This window comes from Tinamus guttatus, unplaced genomic scaffold, assembly GCF_059628265.1.
Source record: "Tinamus guttatus ecotype Peru unplaced genomic scaffold, ASM5962826v1 Tinamus_guttatus_pri_ptg000002l, whole genome shotgun sequence".
Taxonomy (NCBI): domain Eukaryota; kingdom Metazoa; phylum Chordata; class Aves; order Tinamiformes; family Tinamidae; genus Tinamus; species Tinamus guttatus.
In genome coordinates, this window is record NW_028288536.1 from 2,133,318 (window position 1) to 2,153,942 (window position 20,625).

The following is a 20,625-nucleotide window of genomic DNA, read 5'->3' on the forward strand; positions in this document are numbered from 1 at the left end:
TTTTTTTCAATGACAAAGAAAATAGTATTTTGCTTGCTTTCTGAGAGTAAACCTGGAAGCAATCTTTGCTGAAGGGACACCTCCAGAACATACCGTAGTAGCAAGATTATAATCTACATTTAGGTTTCTGAAAGCACAGTCTTATATTTAAATATAAGTGGCCTTTTTGTTCTGCCAGCCTGTAGCTATATTCTGCCAGAATCTAGCTATAGGTGCAGGAGGATAACCAAGGCACCTGTCTATACTGGCCTTATTTATTTGAGAATTGAATAGAACCAGGACATTAGATATCTAGTCTATTTTGTGTGGGTTTTTGAGATGAGATGTCTTATCAGACTTTTTTTTCTAACAACATTTACAAAAGTAATTATTATTTCACATAAGCAAAAACAAAAAGCCTTGATGAGAAGTGTTATGTGTTGCTTTCTGATTAATTCCAGTGTGGCTTCTTCAAGCTTTTCTCTGTATCTCTGTGGTCATATAACTTCTTTTTTAAACATTTCATAGCTCTCCTTTTCCTTCCCATTTCCTATTGCTAAATATATCTCTGTCTGTGGTAAAAGTCAAGAATTCTGACTTGCAAATGACTCTCACAGTGTCTAATATTAATGGAAATCAGTGAAAAAAACTGTTGTTATTGTGTGATCTGATGAACTCAGAAATCTAGATTTGTCATTGATTTCTGTAGCAAATCATTTTGTCACTGATTATAGTAGAAAGGCTGAGATATTTCTGATGTTCTTCAATAAATGTTCAAGCTTTTCCCTGTTGTGCTATCTCATTCTGTATTTAATATATTTTCTAGGATTGTAACAATATTGGCCCTTGTCTCTCAAACTTTGGTGAGTGGGAATGTTTAACTATGCAAACTGTCCCATAGGGCTTAATTGGTCATATTTATAATAGCAGGATGTAGTTCCCGACTCATGTAAATATATCTATAAAAGATGGACCTGCCTTAGGATCCTTATCATTAATGATACAAAAAATATGTTTTCTTATTGCTTTTCCTCTACATGTGAAACTGCAAGCCAAATGAACTATTTTGCTATAAACAATGCATTTTCAGTAATTAAATTTGCAAAGGCTGCTGTTCAGCTTTGTGCGTGGTGGTTGGACACAAATTTACTCTGGCATTCATAGGTTAGACAGTATATCAGTGCATGCAGCTTTGAAGAACAACAGAAAGCATGGCAGTATCTTCCCCATATGTAGCTTTCCTTTAGCACCAAATAAAGAGGGAGGAAGGTGGTGAGGGCAGTAATTTCATGCTCTGACAACGAGCCTACTGAATGAGAAAAAGGCTGAAAGCTGCAAACTGCATGATCTCGTATAGCTAGAGGCTTTTACAAACGAGTCCAGTTATGAGGAGGCAGGTTTAGAAGTGTGATGTAGGGGGTGGAGCACACCGAGACTCCAGGTTGTGAATGAATTAAGTAAGTCATTTACATGCTGAAAGTGCTTGATTTTAATTTCTAGAAGATAAAATGAACCAACAAGAAATTCATACTCAAGGTCTGGTTTTAATACACTTTTTTGTGGATATGTGACAGTAAATCAAACAAGATACCTAGAAGTCTAACGGATCTGAATTATTCGAAACAATGAATCTGTTCTAATGTTTTTGAAGTATATTTCACTTCCCTATAGTTACAGCAACTAGGATCATTGGTAAAGATTTTTACCAATGAAATAAAGTAATTGAACAATGGCTTAACTGTTTAAATGTTAATAGAGAAAACTGTGAAGTAGACAACATGATAAAAGCTTAGCATCTAGAAAGCAAAAGCAGAAGGGTTTGTGGTCTTTTTAAAAAGTCACAGAACTGCATTGCTTCAGTTCTGTTTTCCTATCAGTGGTTTTCCTGCATAGCCAGAGTTTAGTGAAGTAGAAATGTGAATGGCACAACCGAGGGGTTATCTTGGCAGAAAAATGTAATTAGCATTGCCCTCCATGTGTCTTCAGGCTACATTTTTTGGAACTGTTTAATGAATGGAACTGTTCTTAAGTTAACTGGTACTTAATCAGTTCTGTTGTTTGTTTTAATGTGGTGGTGCTGAACTGAACCCTCCATAGAAAATCCTGGCAGGAATCAGTCATTGCCACTAATCCTTCCATGACCCCAAAATAGTCATATTGCTACTTGACAGAAGATGCTGTTTTCCTTCCTTCTCTTGCAGTTGATAATTTCATAGCTGAATGATACAGTTTGACAATACAGTGATCTTGGAATACAAATCAGTGCAGAAATCTAAATGAACTATTCAGCTGCTCTTTTGAGGTTAACAGATGTACAAGGAAATGCATTCTCAACAGCTGTTTTGCTTTCTTTAATAGGCGCCTAAATCTAATTGTTTGGAGAGCGCTACCTCAAGATGAACGAGACAAGTAAGCTGTCACCTTTTGGTTTTCTACCTCACCTCTGAAAAGCTGGTCATAAATATATCACATTTTCTTTTTTCTTTTGGTCACTAGTTCTGTAACTAGCTTGTTTTATTTTCAAATATTCTGGGCCTGTTCATTGCTTTAAAATGGGATATGTGATATGGAGTAGTATTAAACTCTGAGCCTCCTTTCTCCAGTGCTGATTATTTTTAAAGGAAAGGACTTGCAATCCTTTTGAATGGTGCTAATCTATTCTCAATCAAGTGTCAGGTGGCAGGCCTTCGGAGGGCAGCATAATATCACCTTTGGCATCTTGATATATTGTCTGTCATCCAGTAAAGAGCACCTTAATGGCTGTTTGCAAAGGTTTTATAAGCACTTTTATCCTGACAGGAGCTATGTACCACACTGGAAATTTATATTACTTCATTACTTCATGGCTATATAGGTCATGAGTTTATGACCTGTTTCTTATATACCTAAAATCATCTGACTTGTTTCTTATATACCTAAACTCATCATAATCATGACTTACTTAGTCGTGATTATATTTGAAGCAAGACTGACCATGTATATAAGGCATGAGTTTAGGTATATAAGAAACAAAGAAATTTTAGCAATTGTGGTCTATTACTAGATGATGTTTGCCAAAAGGTATATGAGATTGTGAGGGAAAATTAGATTTAATGTAGAAGTGATTTGTGTTCAAAATAGTTGAAAGAAGTGATTCAGTAGATCAGTTTGCTTTACATCAGTTCCAGATGAATAGTGGATTTTGTTAATAGAGTACAAAATCTGGGTAAATAACCCTGTCAATCAGTATGATTTCAATGCAGAACAGTTCCTGGAGGAGTAGAGAGCTGAGTAATGAGAAGGAGTAGGGCAGTGGAATAGAAAATACAATATGCCACAATTGTGCATAAATATAAGTATTTAACATTTAAACACTCTCTGCAAGCCTAGGTTTCACATTTTTAAAATGTTGGCAAGGTTGCAGAAGAGTTGGAGGAATAATGGGATTACTAAAAAGAACTACCTTATTTCCAATAGGCAATTTAAAGAATTAAATAATCTGCTCTGTTTGTTTGTTTGTTCTTTCTTTATCAACATTGATACTGTAGCTGATTCACATCTTGTGTAGATGTATTTTAAGTGTGTAGGTTTAAAATGAGCCTTCAGTCTAACAGATATTGATATAACCATAACCCATGTATGGAAGTAAGTTTCTGATTGATGGGTAGAAACAGAGTGGAACAGGACTGCGAGAAGAACAAACAGCAGAAGATTCTGTCTTTTTGATGCGTGAGTCAAGACTCATGAAGCAAATGAGAACTTAATAAGTACCATTTTAGATGCTCTAGATTCTACTTGGCTGTAGCCAAGAAGAAGTGCCAGAACAGCCTAGCATTTTCATGATTTTAGGATCATAAGGTCTTTGTCAATGCCTCAGATGTTTTAAGGCGTTTAAAATGACATCAGGCACCTATGCTCAGCCCTTTGATTTGCTGTCTACTTGTCTTCCAGTGGCATATGGTTAAGCCAGTGCAATTACTTGATTCAACACAACAGTAACTGAATGCAGGAATCTGTGGCATTCAAAAGATCGGATTAGAAGAATTTGGTTTTTTGTTTTGCCTTTAAACTCCATGATTCTATTTGTCAAGTACAGTAAAAATTAAAATCTGCCCTAAATGCAATTACTGATTTGTATTTATTTATTTTATTAAGGTTTAAAGAAGATGGACCAGTCCAGTATATGCAGAATAAGGAAGCTTTGCTGGAGACTTTAGAAAAACTGGGATGGCCAGTTTCACATGACGATGTCATATTGTTAGAAGATGAGATACTGACAGCATTAACATATAAGCAACAAGCCTCTGATCTTCAAGATGCTGTAAAAAAAGAAACTGAGAAAAGCTCAAACAACAAAAAGGTAAGATATTAGAAAGACACACACATTTTTCTTTCAAATATTCCTCTTCAGTATGTGCTTCTGGCAGAGTTTTATTCTGTGGTAATAGCCAATAAATTAGGCACTTAGTGTAATGGTATCCACATGGATAGAAGAAAAAGGTAATTAAAATAAAACAATCTGTAATGATTGCTTATCTTTTTACAGTGAACTTTTTTTCCTGTCTATCTGTCGTCTATGTGTCTACCTAAATATCCACACTGGCCAGGTCTGCAAAACTATTGAAATACTGTTATTTGGGATACAGCTTTCCACTGTGTCATACAGCACTTGAGTAACTTTTTTAAAAAGATGCGCCCCCGAGGCACACAGGAAAAGCAGACGAATTGCCTGGGATATGCACTTCAACTGTGTAGATAGGGCGTCTGTATAGCACAAATAATCAATTAGGCATGAAATATAACTCCAGTAAAGTTAAAGTTTATCCTGAATGAAAAGGTAGACTTTCCTTTGTATACCAAAAATTTGAACTCTATTGAATATTGCTTTGTAAACAGAAGTTCTAGAGCTGACAGAGCCAGAGCCATTGAGCTTTCTAGGAACCAAATCTGAGCAAAATAACTTTATTTTCTCTGCAAGGACAGCTGAAAAAGAAGAGTTGGGGAAAGATCGCTACAAAATAAGCTTTGTGGCACTTTATTCTGCAGATCTTCATTAATCTACACATGCATAAAATATCAAGAAAAAAAAGGGGGTGCTTTTGGAAGTGGAGCTTCATAGATTGGTAGCCGTTTTCTCCATTGCTTGAATTTTAGTGCTTTTTAAGAGTAACTTCATGTAAAATGCACATAATAATCTGCAGCAAACAATGAAATGTTCTCTAATGAAATGGGCAACATGCTGGACTTCCATTAGCGTTAGCTCCCCTGTTTGGCTTGAAGGGTGAGGCATTCTTAGGAGATGGCTTCAGTCCTGCATTTTACTTCCTTTACTTCCACATTCACTCACTGAAATTTCAGTGTCCATTCAATGTAGGTGTCTACACATGAATAGGTGTCTAAGTCACACAGCTGTGGATAGTGCTGTACTCAACAGGCAGAAGCATCTGCAGATGCTACTATTCAGCACGTCCCAAAGAGGATATCTGTTTCTGCCCAGACCCAGTGCCCTCTGCATTCCGTTAATTCCATTTTCTTCATTTGCACAAAGTAATGTAGCTGCTCTGACACTGCAACTGAAGTCTGAGATTTTTGTTGATCTTACATATATACTTTCCTGATGGATGATATTACTTGGAGTACTGTTTTACTTGGAGGAATTTGATGAAATGCCTATGGAAATATATAGAGAAACAAGTATAAAGATAAGCTTAGAAAGTTATTTTAGGCTGTGATATGGGAAGAGAAAACATACTCTGTCATACTAGCTTTTTCTGTGATATGTATGTTCAGAAAACATATCTTAGATTATAATATTGTGTTCTATCATTATTTTCACTCTTTCAGGCTATTCTTGAAAATGAATTTATTCTACCATAATGGCTTTTACCATTAAGTTATGCTGCATAATAATAACTTTTATAACATGAACACAGTTGTGTACATATAAAACCCCACAGAGCCCACTTACTTTCCAGAGCCCCATATTTTCTATTTAAATAATGCTTAGGTCTTCTGCCCTGAGTTTTGTCTTTGCAATAGAGTGTGTGAGTGAATTCTTAGAGGAATCAAAAAATACTTTTAAGTTTTAAAAATTGATTTAATTTTCCCAGTGGAATTTTTTCAGTATTGTTCTGTATACGCTATTGATGCTTTAAAATTCAAACCACTTACCTCTAAAAAACAACATATTTCTCTCATTCAGTTTCAAGCTTTTTCATCTAAAAGCTTCAAAAGTAAATGCCTTATTGGCAATGCTGCCACCCCTGTAGAACCGCAGTCTAGGTAGAGTTGTACTGCGCTAATACTAAAATAAGCTCACTAGGAAAATGACAAGAAATAGAAATTCTTTCACATCTCTAAGTTCTAAAAGAGGATAAGTAAAAAATGAATAGAGAATTCATCATAAAGCTCACATATTTTCATATATTATATATTCATCTTATTCCTCCGACATATTCCTATATATATTCTTATATATTCTTCCTCTATTCCTCTTTTTCTTCACTGAATGAGGGAAATTACTCAGACTGAACTTCAATGCATGGTTGCCCTAAATGAAGTGGATGCTGAAGAAAGTCGTAAACTTTGTATTCTGTAGGAGCCTGGTTAGGTGATCATCTTAGTTATTTTTTACCTTGATGTATCTGTGTATGTGTATAAACACATGCTTGTATATATATGCATTAATATGGAGAGGCAAGTCAGGTGAAACCTAAATGAGCACAATATGAACCTACGCGAGTTCTCTGCAGTGAACGGGACTGTCCTCTGCCTGAAAATTGTGTCAACTCTGACCATGTTTGTTATAGCTTGTTTGTGGATTCTGTGCAGTTTTCCTTGGAACAGCAGCGTGTGCTCCCAGACATGATGTGATTAACATTGTGCAATCGCTTTTGCCAGGTCAACCTGCTTTAGGAGCATAAGCAGAGCAGCGTCTTTAGGAATTACTAATCTGCAGCTGAAAGGCTTTAAGAGTGAGAGGTAGAAATGCAGATGTAATTAGAATTCTGTTTGTGTGCTGGGAAAATAAAACAATGAAGAAAACTGGAAAAAAAGAGAGGAGTCTCCTTAAAAGTTTGTCAGAGGATTTGTTTGTTTGACTGTGATTTGTGTCTACAGAAGGGATACAAGCAAGTAAACTACTGGCTGAAATACATTGCAGCAACGAAGTAGCTATTCTGAATATTGCTACAGTGAGATGGTAGAAAAATGGCAACTACTGTACAGGTCTACTGTACTTTTATTGTTGTTGTTTTGTTTTTATGAAAATTCAAAATAAAACCCCTAGCTTTTAGCTTGCAGTTCCTAATTATGTTCACAAGTTCTTAGAAGACTTAGTAATCCTTTTTGGATGTCCTTGCTACAGGAGCTTTCTATTTAAGTCTGCAACTGAATTAATGGTCTGGTTATCCTCCCTCTGAGCTTTGACCTTCTGTGGGAGTTGAGTTCAGGCCGCTCTGTTTGCTGCTGTCTGTGAAAGGTGAGTTACATCCCTAGCTTATTCAAAGCGGATGAAGGAGACTTCCACCTGCACAGGGCCCTGCGATGGCTGAAGGTCCCTGGTGATGCAAGAAGGAAATATTTGGGGAAATCAGCAAACATATTTAATAATTATCAGAGAAAATGTAAACCATTGGAAACTGATGATTAGCTAATTGGAGGCATAACTGTATACTGTATCCCCCTGCTGCTCAGTTCCTTTTGATGACTGAAAACATGTTGACTAAGACTTTTGACTTCAGGCTGGCGCTTGGGTTTGATTTGAAGATACAAATAATGAGAAATGTATCAGTCACCTTGTTACCTACTTTGACTTAAAATATCCAGGCTTTAATGCAGCCTTTGAGTGGCAAGGAACATCTCCTTTCATATTAAATATTTCTGCTTCTGGATATCAGTGGACATTAGTTTCTGTGAAGAAATAGAGCCATATTCTTTTTGAAGGAACCCCTCTCATCAAGATTACAGTTTTAGAAGTGCTGTGTATTCTTCAGTATGAGCTTGAGTGTGCAGGACATAGCCTTGTTTGTGGCTATGCTGAACGACTGTTGTGTGATTAAAATAGTTGTAACGGATTTTAATAATTATCTAAAATTGTTAAATTTTCCATTGTCATCAAAAGGCCATGCTCTGCGCAAAGTGGGCTCATTGCCTCGCGCTAAGGGAAAAGCGGCAGTTGTTTGGCACTGTTGATCCGCAATAATCAGTACTGTGGTAGTAGTAATGCCAAAGTTAGGACAAATATACTCAGAGGTCTATGGGTAGTCATTTCCTACCCATTCTTGCTTACAGCAGGAAAGTGCAACCACAAATCTCTTGTGAAAATGAGTTTTAACGCATAGCAGGTAATGGCAAAGGGAAGCAAAATCTGCTTCACTTCGTATGCTTTAGTGTATTGGCTTCAACAGAAGCAGAGCTGGACTCTCTGACACTAGTGGAAATCCCTGTGAATCAGATGGGGCTTTTTTTGTAAGAAAAATACTAGACCCCTTCATAGCAGAAATGGTCCCTGGGCCAGTTGCAAAGAGCAATAACACCTTAGGCAGGAAAGATGTGTTTAAAGTTAGATGGTGGTTCCTTGTCCCCTCCATTGCACAGGACACTGAGCCTGCTTGCCTGGTCATTAGTGTTGAGACTTCTAGAGAGAGTCCAGTGTAGAGCAACGAAGATGGTTAAGGGACTGGAGCATCTGTCTTATGAGGAAAGACTAAGCGAGCTGGGCCTGTTTAGTCTGGAAAAGAGAAGATTGAGAAAGGATCTTACAAATATGTATAAATATCTGAGGAGAGAATGTAAAAAGGATGGAGCCAAACTATTCTCCATGGTGACCAGTGACAGGACAAGGGGTAATGGGTGCAAGTTGAAACCCAGGCAGTTCCATCTCCATGTGAGGAAGAGCTTCTTTCCTGTGAGGGTGACAGAGCCCTGGAACAGGCTGCCCAGAGAGGCTGTGGAGTCTCCTTCTCTGGAGATCTTCCAAACCCGCCTGGATGCGACTCTGTGCCACGTGCTCTGGGTGTCCCTGCTGGACCAGGGGGGTTGGACTAGATGGTCTCTAGAGGTCCCTTCCAACCTCAACTATTCTGTGATTCTGGGATTAACAGGAAAGGCTGGGTGTCGGTATAATTTATGTTCTATAGAAGTCAAGAATAAAACTAGGAAACTATGCATCTCCTGTTTAAAATATTTCCCTGTGTATTTTGTTGAGTTTTATTTATTTGGGGGGGAATTTTTAGCACTACTTGTGATTTTTGTGAGGGTTATTAAATACTTAGAGTGAAACTGAGAACAAACAGTTTAGTTATCCGTCTTTCACATCCTTATCTTCCGTTAGGGCAAAACTAGTATTGAAAGCAAATATATCTTTAAGGGAAAAATGTCATCAGACAAGGATGCATGCCATTCTCACCCTAGCAATTAGGCTTTTTTAAAGAGGTCTGTGGTTATGGGTATTTTTCTTCAGAAATAAAATTTGTAAATGAAGTGTAAATCAATGGAAAAAATGTTTTTTTCTGATTCAAGGGAGCAATGCTAGAGACAGATGCTGCAAATTGTTTACCTAATGTGGGCTACTGAATGTTTTAAAAATTAATGGGGAAACTGATTTATTTAACTTTGCATTTGCTTGTAATTTATATTTAGGAATATAAATATATTTTGTATCTTAATATATATAATTTATATTTAGGAACATTGTGAGAACTATGGAGGGAATAATGTCTTTTTATTCAATAAATAATTTCGTAGTCTTGTAGCAGATGTAAAATAAAATTGTTATTTTATATTACTAAAATATTTAATTATCAGAAAGATTAGGCTTTTGTATCATCAATATTCATAATTTTCTCAGGAAGCAAAAATGGGAAGTATCCTTTCACATTCTGACAAATGCAAATAATTCCCTGATACTCCCCAAACCTGCTGTAAGAGATTTTTAAATTGTGTTAAATTGTGTACCATGCATTTGATACCTGGACCAAATGGTTTGCATGGTTGTTGCAGATAGTTAGGGAACGGCGGCCGGAAGATATCGTGCTGTATGGAAAGATAGGGCCCCTAATAGCCAATAGTGTTTAGTCTATGGTGTAAGCAGACGGATGTGACGTTGTAAACCTAGCTATATAACACCTTGTTACCCATCAATAAATGCTATTTGCCGTCCACCACATTGGTGTCAACTAGCTGATGGCCCGAGTGGCTTGGGGGTGGTCGCCGTGCCGTCCCTGAACCAGGTTGCTGCAGCCATTTGAACTGCAACACATGGTTACCTTTTATTTATGAACCTTTTTTATTTTATCATTATAATACTTTAGTCTTTTGAAGTAATTTGTCACCTTGTTTTCACAAAACCCCTTGTGATGTAAAATTGTGTTATTACCCTCATATTGCAGATGGGGAAGCAAGGTAGATGCTGACTGAGACCAGAATGATGAAGGATTCAGGATGTCCAGGTTGAGCAGTGCAGCACATCCTTGACCACATTGACTTTTCCAGGAGCTGGTCATTTTAGAGCAGTTCCTCCCTTCCAAACCAGATGTCCCCTGTTGCAGTTACACATGCTAAACACTGCCACAAATCAGAACAATTTTCTGATCTAAATTCAAGTCACCTCAGTTTAGGATGTTGCTGTATTAACATCCTCGATAGGGTAGATTGCCATTTGGAAATTTGTGGCTTTAGTGAGCGTGAGGGAGCCTGTGAAATTTCAAGTACTTTGTTATAAATCATTGGGAGACATGGTTCTAAATAATAGCGCTTGAGAAAAAGAAATTGCATCTTTTGTTGGTACAGTGCTGGGCTCTGGGCTGACTGGTACCCTTCCCAACAAACATTAGGGGGTACTACAGATCTATAAAAACAATAGCTGGGTTTTCAATAGCAGTGAAAAGAAATCTCATTAAGAATGGAGCAGAAAAAGGAGAGGTCTGAAAGCGTTACAGCACTGAGTGCATCCAGAGTGTGCCCGCACCTTGAATACTGGCCGTAATTCCAATTTTCCCTCTTCAAAATGGAGCAAGTAGAGCAGAAAGGCTACAGCAACTGGCAAGAGGAGTTAGGTGAGGTTTGGAGCTGCTTCTGCATATGCTGACACTTCATAATAGACTCAGTAGACTGGAAGAGAGCTGGCTCGGAAGGGAGTGTGGTAGAGCTATGAAATCAAGATGTGTAAATGTGAATAGAGAATGAATATTCATTGGCTTTTCCCGTATGAGAAATAGGAGCTCAAATGCATTTAGCTAGTGACAGATTCAAAATAACAGTGCTTTTTCACACACCACACTGTTAAGGTGTTAAACTGCTTGCAGCAGGATGTTGTGCGTTGTAAACATAGACATATCTTCAAAAACGTCACACAAGGAGAGTATCAAACTATTAAATGCAAACACTTTGTCTTCTGCCTCGGGAAGATCCTGATCAATGAATTACTGGAGCTTGGGAGAGTGTTCAAGTAAGAACGTGCTTGTTCTTATGCTCCTTGGTGCTCTTGGCCTGGGCCACGTGCAAGAAAGCAGCTGGGTGCATATTTGGTCTGAGTCCATACACCTACTCTGTTCTTAAGAATATCTCAACTAAACAGTTATAGCACTGAAAAAGAGCCTTAGAAGCCAATTGAAACCCATTGAAAAACACTTTTTTTTTCCTCCTGGAAAACATTTTAAAAGGGAATAATACAAAATAGTCCACAGAAAATTTCATCTGTTTTTCAAGAACTTGTGCCTTAAAAAGATTGGCCAAGGAGAAAAACTTTTCCTCAGGAAAAGCCTACTTAATTAAATTCAAGACTTATTTGTGTAGCCAGTTTTATTTGTGAGCAATTCAGCAGTAAGTCCTGTTATTCTGATGGTGGCTGTGGTAGCTGCTGGGAGCTACAGTATGGGGAGCTCCACCCCAAGGAAAAGAATTGGCATTTGAAGAACCCAAACTACCAAGGTAGAATGATAGACGGTGGTGGCTCTGGAAAATATGGTTTAATGTTTTGCTAGGCTGTAATGTTCCAAAATTCCTGAAAATATAATTTTGGAAATTAAGTGAACTTTAAATATTTGGTAAATATAAGTTATAGATTGTAAATAATCATTTTATCCAGGCAGAAGTTTCAAGATGTTCTTTTTCTTTTGGATTTTTTATTTGACTTTTTTAATCGGTCATTCTATGTAGTACAGACACTTTAAATAAAAAAGCATTATAATGAAAACCCACCTGTCTGAAGGAAATAGAAGTGTATTCAATATTCACTTATTTTGTATAATAATTAGATTTTTCTTTATCTCATTCTTGGAAATCTGAATTTGTAAACTTTTTCCTAGAAAAAAATGTGAGCCAGATTCATGATTCATTAAGGTAAATTTCCACATCATTATAACCATTTAAACAGGTTTTTGGTGAAAACTGTTAGATGATCTTATCCATGAGTACTTACTGTAACCTAGCTCTATGATAACTATTCTGATTGTTTAAAATAATGCACTGTGAATTGTTAATAGAATTCATAACATCATATTTCATTAATTTTAGTTAATTCCAGAGTATAAATACAGCGTGACTGGGTAGTTGTAAAAAAAAAATTTATATCAAATTACAGAGACTTGAAGAAGAAGGTGTAAAGTCGCAGTCTAAAAAAAGACAAAAAGGTAAAGTATTTTTGACTCTCAGAAGCCAAAAGGTGATTGCAAGATCAGACATCACCGGATTTTATTATCCAGGTAATATATTTTTTTCCATTTTAAGTATTTTTAGTTTCCTAGTTCCAATAAAACTTTACTTTTGCTCATATTTAGCTAGTTTGATTTTCATTAGATTTATTATTGTGCTTCCATGTTAATAAAAATGAATATATGTATTTCGTACATGCATTTATATACATTTATAAAAAATCACATTGTGTGAGGTCCAAAAACTATGCAGATCTGCTAAAAGATGGGATTATAAAAGAAGAGTGGGAGAAAAATGCTTTTCAGTACCTGGCACACACTAGAGGTAGCTGAGAGTATCTGTCTCTCCTTTGGTGCTTGCTGGGTTTTTCCTTTTCAGTGTTTGGAAAAGGCCAAGGTTTTGGCATTGCAGACATAATTAATCACATGGCTTTGCCATTTTGTTGAGTTTTAAGACAGACTGATTGTCATGTAAAATTGTGTATTGTTTCATTAGAAAAATAAAACTAATGCAGAGACTTTGCTACAGGAAAAATAAAGTATTTTGGCCAATTCAGTTTTCTTCTTCTTTTTCTTTTTTTTGGATTGTCCATGTTTGAGATTGCTCTGTGTGTCCGTATAAAAAATGTAACTGCAGATGTCTTATGTATGTGTGTGTGGGTGTGTGTAGAGGGAAAGTCCATTATTTTTATGCTACCTTCACTTTTTTTTTTTTTTTTTCCCCCTCCGTATTTTTACCTCTAGTAATAGCTTCATCTCACCAGCAATCAGCTGGCTGGCAGGTTTGCGAAGTTCATTCCTGAGCAAGAAAATTGCCCTTTTTGGTTCTATAACAGCTGTGTTATTAAGGATGTTTACTAGGGCTGCATTCAGGCACAATTTCCCTTATTTCCTTAGCACATATGCTGGCTAAATGAAAGCCAAATACAGATGGAAATGGGGAATATTTAGTACTGACACAGTGTGTCTGTCTGCCCTCAGTGACATGTGACAGTTTATATGATTTTTTGAAGTTTTCCACAAGGAGTAAAAACAAAACCATTTTAATATTTTATTATGTTCTTTTTTTAGGAACTGTGATAAAGAATATCAGTTCTACCCATGCACTTGTTGACTTCGTCCATGGGGAGGCCTGGACTGTTCCTGTGAAGTTCATGATATCTGTAGGGGGTGCTATGCCATGCCCCTGTCTGCAGGTAAACGAATCACAGAATTGCACAGAATCACAGAATAGTTGAGATTGGAAGGGACCTCTAGAGATCATCTAGTCCAACTCCCCTGCTCCAGCAGGGACACACAGAGCACGTGGCACAGGGTGACATCCAGGTGGGTTTTGAAGATCTCCAGAGAAGGAGACTCCACAACCTCTCTGGGCAGCCTGTTCCAGTGCTCTGTCACCCTCACTGTTAAGAAATTTCTCCTTAAGTTCATGTGGAACTTTTGGTGCTTTAGTTTGTGGCCATTACCTCTAGTTCTGTCAGTGGCCACCACTGAAAAGAGACCAGCACCATCCTCCTCACTGCCTCACTTGAGGTACTTATAGACACTGATCAGGTCCCCTCTCCGCCTTCTCTTCTCCAGGCTGAACAGGCCCAGCTCCCTCAGCCTCTCCTCGTAGGGCAGATGTTCCAGGCCCCTGATCATCCTTGTGACCCTGCGCTGGACTCTCTCCAGCAGCTCCGCATCCCTCTTGTACTGTGGAGCCCAGAACTGGACACAATACTCCAGATGCAGCCTCACCAGGGCTGAGTAGAGGGGCAGGATCACCTCCCTCGACCTGCTGGAGACGCTCTTCTTAATGCACCCCAGGATCCCATTGGCCTTCTTGGCCACGAGGGCACACTGCTGCCTCATGGTCAACTTGTCATCCACCATGACACCCAGGTCTTTCTCCACAGAGCTGCTCTCCAGAAGGTCAGTCCCCAGCCTGTACTGGTGTCTGGGGTTATTCCCCCCCAGGTGCAGGACCTTGTACTTGGCCTTGTTGAATTCCATGAGGTTTTTCACCGCCCAGTTGTCCAGTCTGTCCAGGTCCCTCTGGATGGCAGCGCAGCCCTCTGAGGTATATTATTTTCTTTATAAAACATGCCTATTTGCCCTTTGTGGAGATGCATGCTCTTTCCAGCAAAACAGGTTCCTGGCAGGTAGTTTAAGAACCAGAGAGAGCCATTTAAGTACAGCATGTTCTAAGAATTAAATTAGCATAGCATAATTTAAATCTGGCAAATAACCCTTTACTAGCCCATACTAACTGTAGTGGAAAAAACTCTTTTTATTCCATTTCTGTTTTTTCAAGTTGATCATCACAACTTTTTTTTCAGTTGATTCTTATTTTACTCAAGAAAGAGATGATGGGTATAAAAAGCAGTTTCATAGCTATTTTGCTACAGACATGTCTTTTTTCTCCCTTGAAATCAAATCTTGAACAGGTGGCTCTTGGTTTCTGTAAGGAAAATATTCCATTAGGGAAAAGATCTGCAGAATTTTATAGAAATTGCAACTTCTGTGTTGATTTAAAAATGTTTCTGTATATGTCAGTTACCTATGCCATGCTGTAAAATTTCCAAGGCTGCTTTGAAAGCTTGCTATAAATGAAAAGTTCAAGGAGCTAAAAGAGTTAAAAGAGTTTCCTTGTCTTGAGTCTGTCCGACTCTCCAGCTGAGCCCTGGTACAATAAGTAGGGCTCTGTCAGATATTTTTTGCTTTGTGATCTCTTCCTGATGCAGTGGAAATTAAGAGCGACCAGTACCTGAGAGAAACAAGTCCTTTATCTTTGCCTTTAAAGCTCTGTATTAAAGGACTGGAACACGTTAAAACAATGATCTGTATAAAAATCTCAATATTTTGTAGCTATGTCTTGTAAACTCACGGTCTACCAGGTTCTCACAAACCAATACTTTCTTGGTGTGCAGATTGGAGACTACGTGTTTGCCAGGACTTGGACACACACTGGAAATGATTATTATGTTCCTGCCATTGTCATTTCAACACCAAAGAGAGTGGAAACAGATAATAAACTCTACACAGTTCTGCTGTTCAACAACAGGAAAGTAAGTAAACTTGTAAGAAGAAACCAATTGGGCAGTGGTAGTACCAGGATTCTCGTTTTAAGGATGCAGGTATAATTGGCCAGGCTTGAAGAGGGTGTTGTCTCATTCCCCATCTCCAGCCAACCAAGCTAAGCCAGCTTCCAAGGTTGAACAAAAAGCCCTCTAACAGACACAAGTTGAGAAGTTCTTGATTCAAGTGTTCTTTCCTCAGTAATCTATTTGGTACCTTTCAAAAGCTTCATGAAGCTAACATGAGAAACTTAGGGGGATTTTATCACATGCAGCAAAATATTTATTCATTTTGTTTGTCTCTAGGCCACTATGGTAATTTTACTTTATTTTTTTCATAGTGCATTATTAAAAAATGTGTTTTGTTCTTGAAACGTTTTGTCTTTATCATTCAGATGCTGATTATACCTGTGCTAAAATGGTTGTTTTTTCTTTATGTGTGTTTCTTTACTGTTTCCAAGATTTAGATTTAATTTGGATGAGTGTTGATTCTATTATTGCAGGAACACTGTGTAAGAAGTGAGCTTATTAAAATCAGCCAAACGAAATATGCCTTTTCCTGCCGATACATAAGAATGGTGCAGATGGCGGATTATATGATGTAAGTATGCTTGAACCTCACAATATAAAACTTATTTTATGTGAATCCTAAATGTTCCACTTTGAGTTCAACGGTACCATCAGAGTACCCTACGTACTGTGCCATCAGATTACTCTAGCTGCTGTCTTTGTGAATATGGTTCATGGAATATGGTTTAGTCTAACCATGTGACCAAGCAGCTTGACCCACAGAACATATGGACAAGAGCATTGCTTGTCTGTTTCACCATTCTACTACCTGGCAGTTAGTTACCCAACTTCCATTTTGGAAACATTGGTGGGATGGGTTGGCTTGAAACTTACCTGTAGGAAGTTGTTAGAGCCTTCCTGCAAGGTGGGATGTTTGTCAGAACTCGCTTTTCATTCAATATATTTGCTGTTATATAAAGCTATGCATAAGATTGTGGTTGCTGGGTCTTGTATTAGGCTTAAATCTGGGGAATGGTAGGGAGTGCATGTAACCTGACTTGAATATAAGTCCCTACTTAAGTTCTGCAAAACTTCTATAGAATAGAGCTGATTTTTTTCTGATGTGAGAAGTGCATTGAGCATGCAGTGGTTCCAAGTGATTGTGAATTACTATCTCTCTTTTTTTTTTTTAATAAAGTTCTAGTTTTACGCATTTGAAATGATGTTTGTTTGAAGTAACTTCCAGAGTACCAGCTGTCTCTAGTAGCTACCAACATCAGATTTTAGGAAGCAGTATAAGATCAGAACAATCATCTAGGGTTATTTCTCAGAACATAATCCCGGCCTGCAGCCATTTAAGAGTTAAGGATTTTCAGAAGCAGAATGGGAGTCATCTGCAGATTTGTACAGTTACCTTTTTGAAGCCCTATGAACTTTGAATATCCACAAGCTGCCAGAAGGAGCTGCATAGTTTCATTACATTTTATTTTGAATATTCCACCTGCCTTGGCACGCCATAGGGATTCTAGACTGAATGATTCCCTCTTTATCTGCTCTATGTCTGTTCCCTCTTTATCTGCTGCCAAAGAGTTGGATAATCCCTGTCAAGGGAGATTTATTCTCAAGAGGCTACATGAACAGGACGAATCCCACCTTTAAAGTCAATTTTAAAATTCAACTTTTATTGAAATTCCCTAATATGGTTATCAGTGTAAAAAATTATGTCCCTTTGCAAATAATCCAAAATTATACTGAGCAGTGTAATTTCTCATATGGAAATATATTAATGCCCTTTTTTTCCAGGTCAGATCATCTACATGATGCTAAACAAGCCTGTTTTCACCCAGAAGTAAACCTTAAAACCACGATCTCTTTCCCACTCAATACTTACAGCCCGTTGAAAATAGAGAGGTGTCATCTAGGAATATCAGTAGATTCTGTCTTACACTGAGAGCTGGATTATATTCTAAATAAAAATACCTTATTAATAAAAGATATGACTAAATACATATGGAATAAGAATGAGTTTCCTTCTGTGTGCTTTGTTTCGTAATTGAGTGCTGTAATATCGAATTTGATATTCATTTTCCAAACATAGACTTTATTGGCAAGCTGACTTGCCCTTGTTATGTACCAATGATGAGAAGATTGAGTTAGTCCCTGGCAAATAGAGGAGAGAACTGACTGAGGTAAATGCACTAAATTTCTGCAAACGAAAAATAATAGTTCTCATTAGATCTAAATTTCAAATGAAGGGATATCAAATCTGATAGCTCTCTGGGTAAAACAGCATGTGAAACTACATATTCAAGTCTTACTAATTGGAATTTCTGTATAGGGTATCCAGCTAGTAAACATTAGTTTGCTCATATAAACACTGATAGTTGGTATAGCAGATGAGTAAAATTAATGAAATATAAATAAAATATTAAAAAATATATATTTTGCCTGCAGCACAAAATAATAGAAGTTTAGTTAAGGCATTCATTCTATTCCCTGTAAGCTCAACTAAGTGAAACAGTTCTTAGTGTACCCTGAAATATGTATTTTGTAAGAATAATTATTGAGGGTACCAGTGTCTTTGCTGTTTTAAGATCTAAAGTTGTCACTATATCATTTCTGTTTCTTTTCTCTCCAGAGCTGAAGCTTTTAAAAACAAAGCAGAACATTCGAAATGACAATTTATGTACTATTTTAGTATAGTATTTGCATTGTAAAATGTCTGTGAGAATAGCACTGTTCAGATAGTTTGTCCTCAAATTATCCCTATTAAAGACATATTGTTGCAAGTGATGCTATGTACATCTGATCACTCATGTTTTAAAGAAGCCAAGGCCCGGATGCTCGAAGGGATATTGGGTCACTCAGGACAGTAGCACCCGAACACCTGGCAGCTGTGTAAGTGGAATTTAAATGCCTCAGCTCCATGGATACAGAGATCTGGAGCACACAATGCAGCGAGATGTGTAAGGCAGCACATACCTGGGAACAGCAGCTATAACGGACACTCATTTAACTCAGATGCCCACTTACAACCCTGGAGTAGGCATATTGGAGCAGCTGGGATTCATAAGCCTCTTTGGTGTTGGATAAAATACATAAAGAGTTTATGATGCAACCTTTAGCACATAGGCAGCATATACCTTACCCCAGGTAAGGTCAGGTGCACTGAAAGACTTCAGTGATCAGTACTGAGCCACAGTGCTCCCCTTCTGCTGCCAGAATCACAGCAGCTTTGCTGCATACTCACAACTTTATCATCTCTTTTAACATTTTCCTCCCCATCCTCTTTTTCCGTATTATGTATCATCTCTAGTTCTGGTTGATTTGTAGCCTACTCTCTAAGAACTGAAGCCCAGTGAGTTAGAGCTTTTATAGTTAACATCATTTTTGATTTCTTACTTTTTGGAGCTATGACTGTGCAGTAAATTGTTTTGTAAGATATGAATAGACAGGCTCCAACAAAGCACTGACTTGTTCAGTAAGTTCCTCTGTAACATTTTCAGCAAGTTTTTGTTTTGTTTTGAGTTCTCTGTAAAGCCACATATTTGTCATGGGAAAAATCATTTTATTGTTGTTCCTTAACATGTGACCTAAAAACAGAAAAAGAAAAGGTTACATGCAGTAAGTAAGCAAGATGATACACCCTGTCTACAGAAATGAGAGAAACAATCCATTCTGTGTTGTAGACGATCCTTAACTTGTTCTGTAACTAAAAGGGAAATGGAACTGTAAAACCTGAAAAGTGGTCAGGAGGATGAAAAACCCTTCTTTCTTCAGCACTGTGAGATGTGGGAGAAGGTGAAATCAATGTAATATAAAAAGATATGATATAGTATATGGTATGTGAACTTTTAATTTAATGAACTTCTTTCTCTGATTTTCTAGTCTGGACAAAGAGGCCAAGAAGTCCCATCCTCACTCATCTCTGAGAGATGAAGCAGGAGAGAAAACAAAGAAAAATATTATGAAAGAGCACACGGGAAAAAAGAAAAAGAAGAGGAGAGCAGAGGAAGGAAAACATCCCAAGGAGAGAATATTAGACTCTGGTGATCCTCTCTTTATCTCCAGGAGGGAAATAAAACACAGGGAAAAAAAAATACTGCCTGATAATGAAGAGGAATTTGAAGGTAAAAAAACTAGGCTGTAGAAAGCTATAAATATTAGAGATTAAGCAGATCTCATAGGCTTTCAGTTTATGTCCACCTAAGGAACCAAGGCTCTGCATTATCATTTCTGGATGTTAGACCATAATAGGATGGCTATGGGATTTGGCTTATTTGAGCAATGCATAATCTTCCCACATATTCCTCTCCTATATTATCTATTACCTGAATAGTTTGGATATCTTTTCACTCTCACAAGTGTGTATTAGGTTCATCAGTGTTTTGATGTGTAATTTTGTCTTATTTATTTCAGAACTGTTACATTTATCACATTCTTATTTTACTGTATAAGCCTATCACTTCTGTTAGTTCTGTGTGCTTATATGAGTGTAAATGGAATCCTGTCAATCCTCTGACTTTTAGAGGCCCAGTGATTAATTGTCTGGGCAAATCTAATAAAAACAAAAGACTGAAAAAAGAAGCAAGATCATAAGTGCTAATTTGGTCATCGGTTACTGCAGTGGCTCTTTTAGAGATGCTTTAAAAACATGTATTTGTTTCCATAGAAAAATTATCTTTGTCTACTATCTTGTCTCTGTTTTACCCAACCCCTATTTAGTAGTGCCTAAAATCTGTGTGCATTTAATGTGATTTCCTTGTTAATTAGACTAAATCACCAAAAAATGGAGTAAGGAGCAGGTATGATACGCAATAATAAATGGCAATGCTTGATGCACTAGCAAATCATGGCCAGCAAAGCCGAAACCTCTTTTTTATTTTTTAATGAGGTGTGTCTTGAAGTAATTACACTCGTAATTACCATGGCTGCCAATATGAGGT

The 20,625-nt window shown here is 37.4% G+C and overlaps 1 protein-coding gene across 1 annotated transcript in view; it reads left to right on the forward strand.

Annotated features, from left to right (window-relative positions):
* VWA3B (von Willebrand factor A domain containing 3B) overlaps positions 1-19,829 on the forward strand; it is a 65,863-nt gene extending 46,034 nt beyond the window's left edge. The window contains exons 21-27 of the mRNA XM_088528932.1: positions 2,338-2,388; positions 4,114-4,318; positions 12,542-12,662; positions 13,683-13,807; positions 15,524-15,661; positions 16,174-16,271; positions 19,568-19,829. Coding sequence (XP_088385058.1) covers positions 2,338-2,388; positions 4,114-4,318; positions 12,542-12,662; positions 13,683-13,807; positions 15,524-15,661; positions 16,174-16,271; positions 19,568-19,829 — 1,000 coding nt within the window. The remainder of the gene's footprint in view (positions 1-2,337; positions 2,389-4,113; positions 4,319-12,541; positions 12,663-13,682; positions 13,808-15,523; positions 15,662-16,173; positions 16,272-19,567) is intronic.
* The last annotated feature ends 796 nt before the right edge of the window (positions 19,830-20,625 follow it).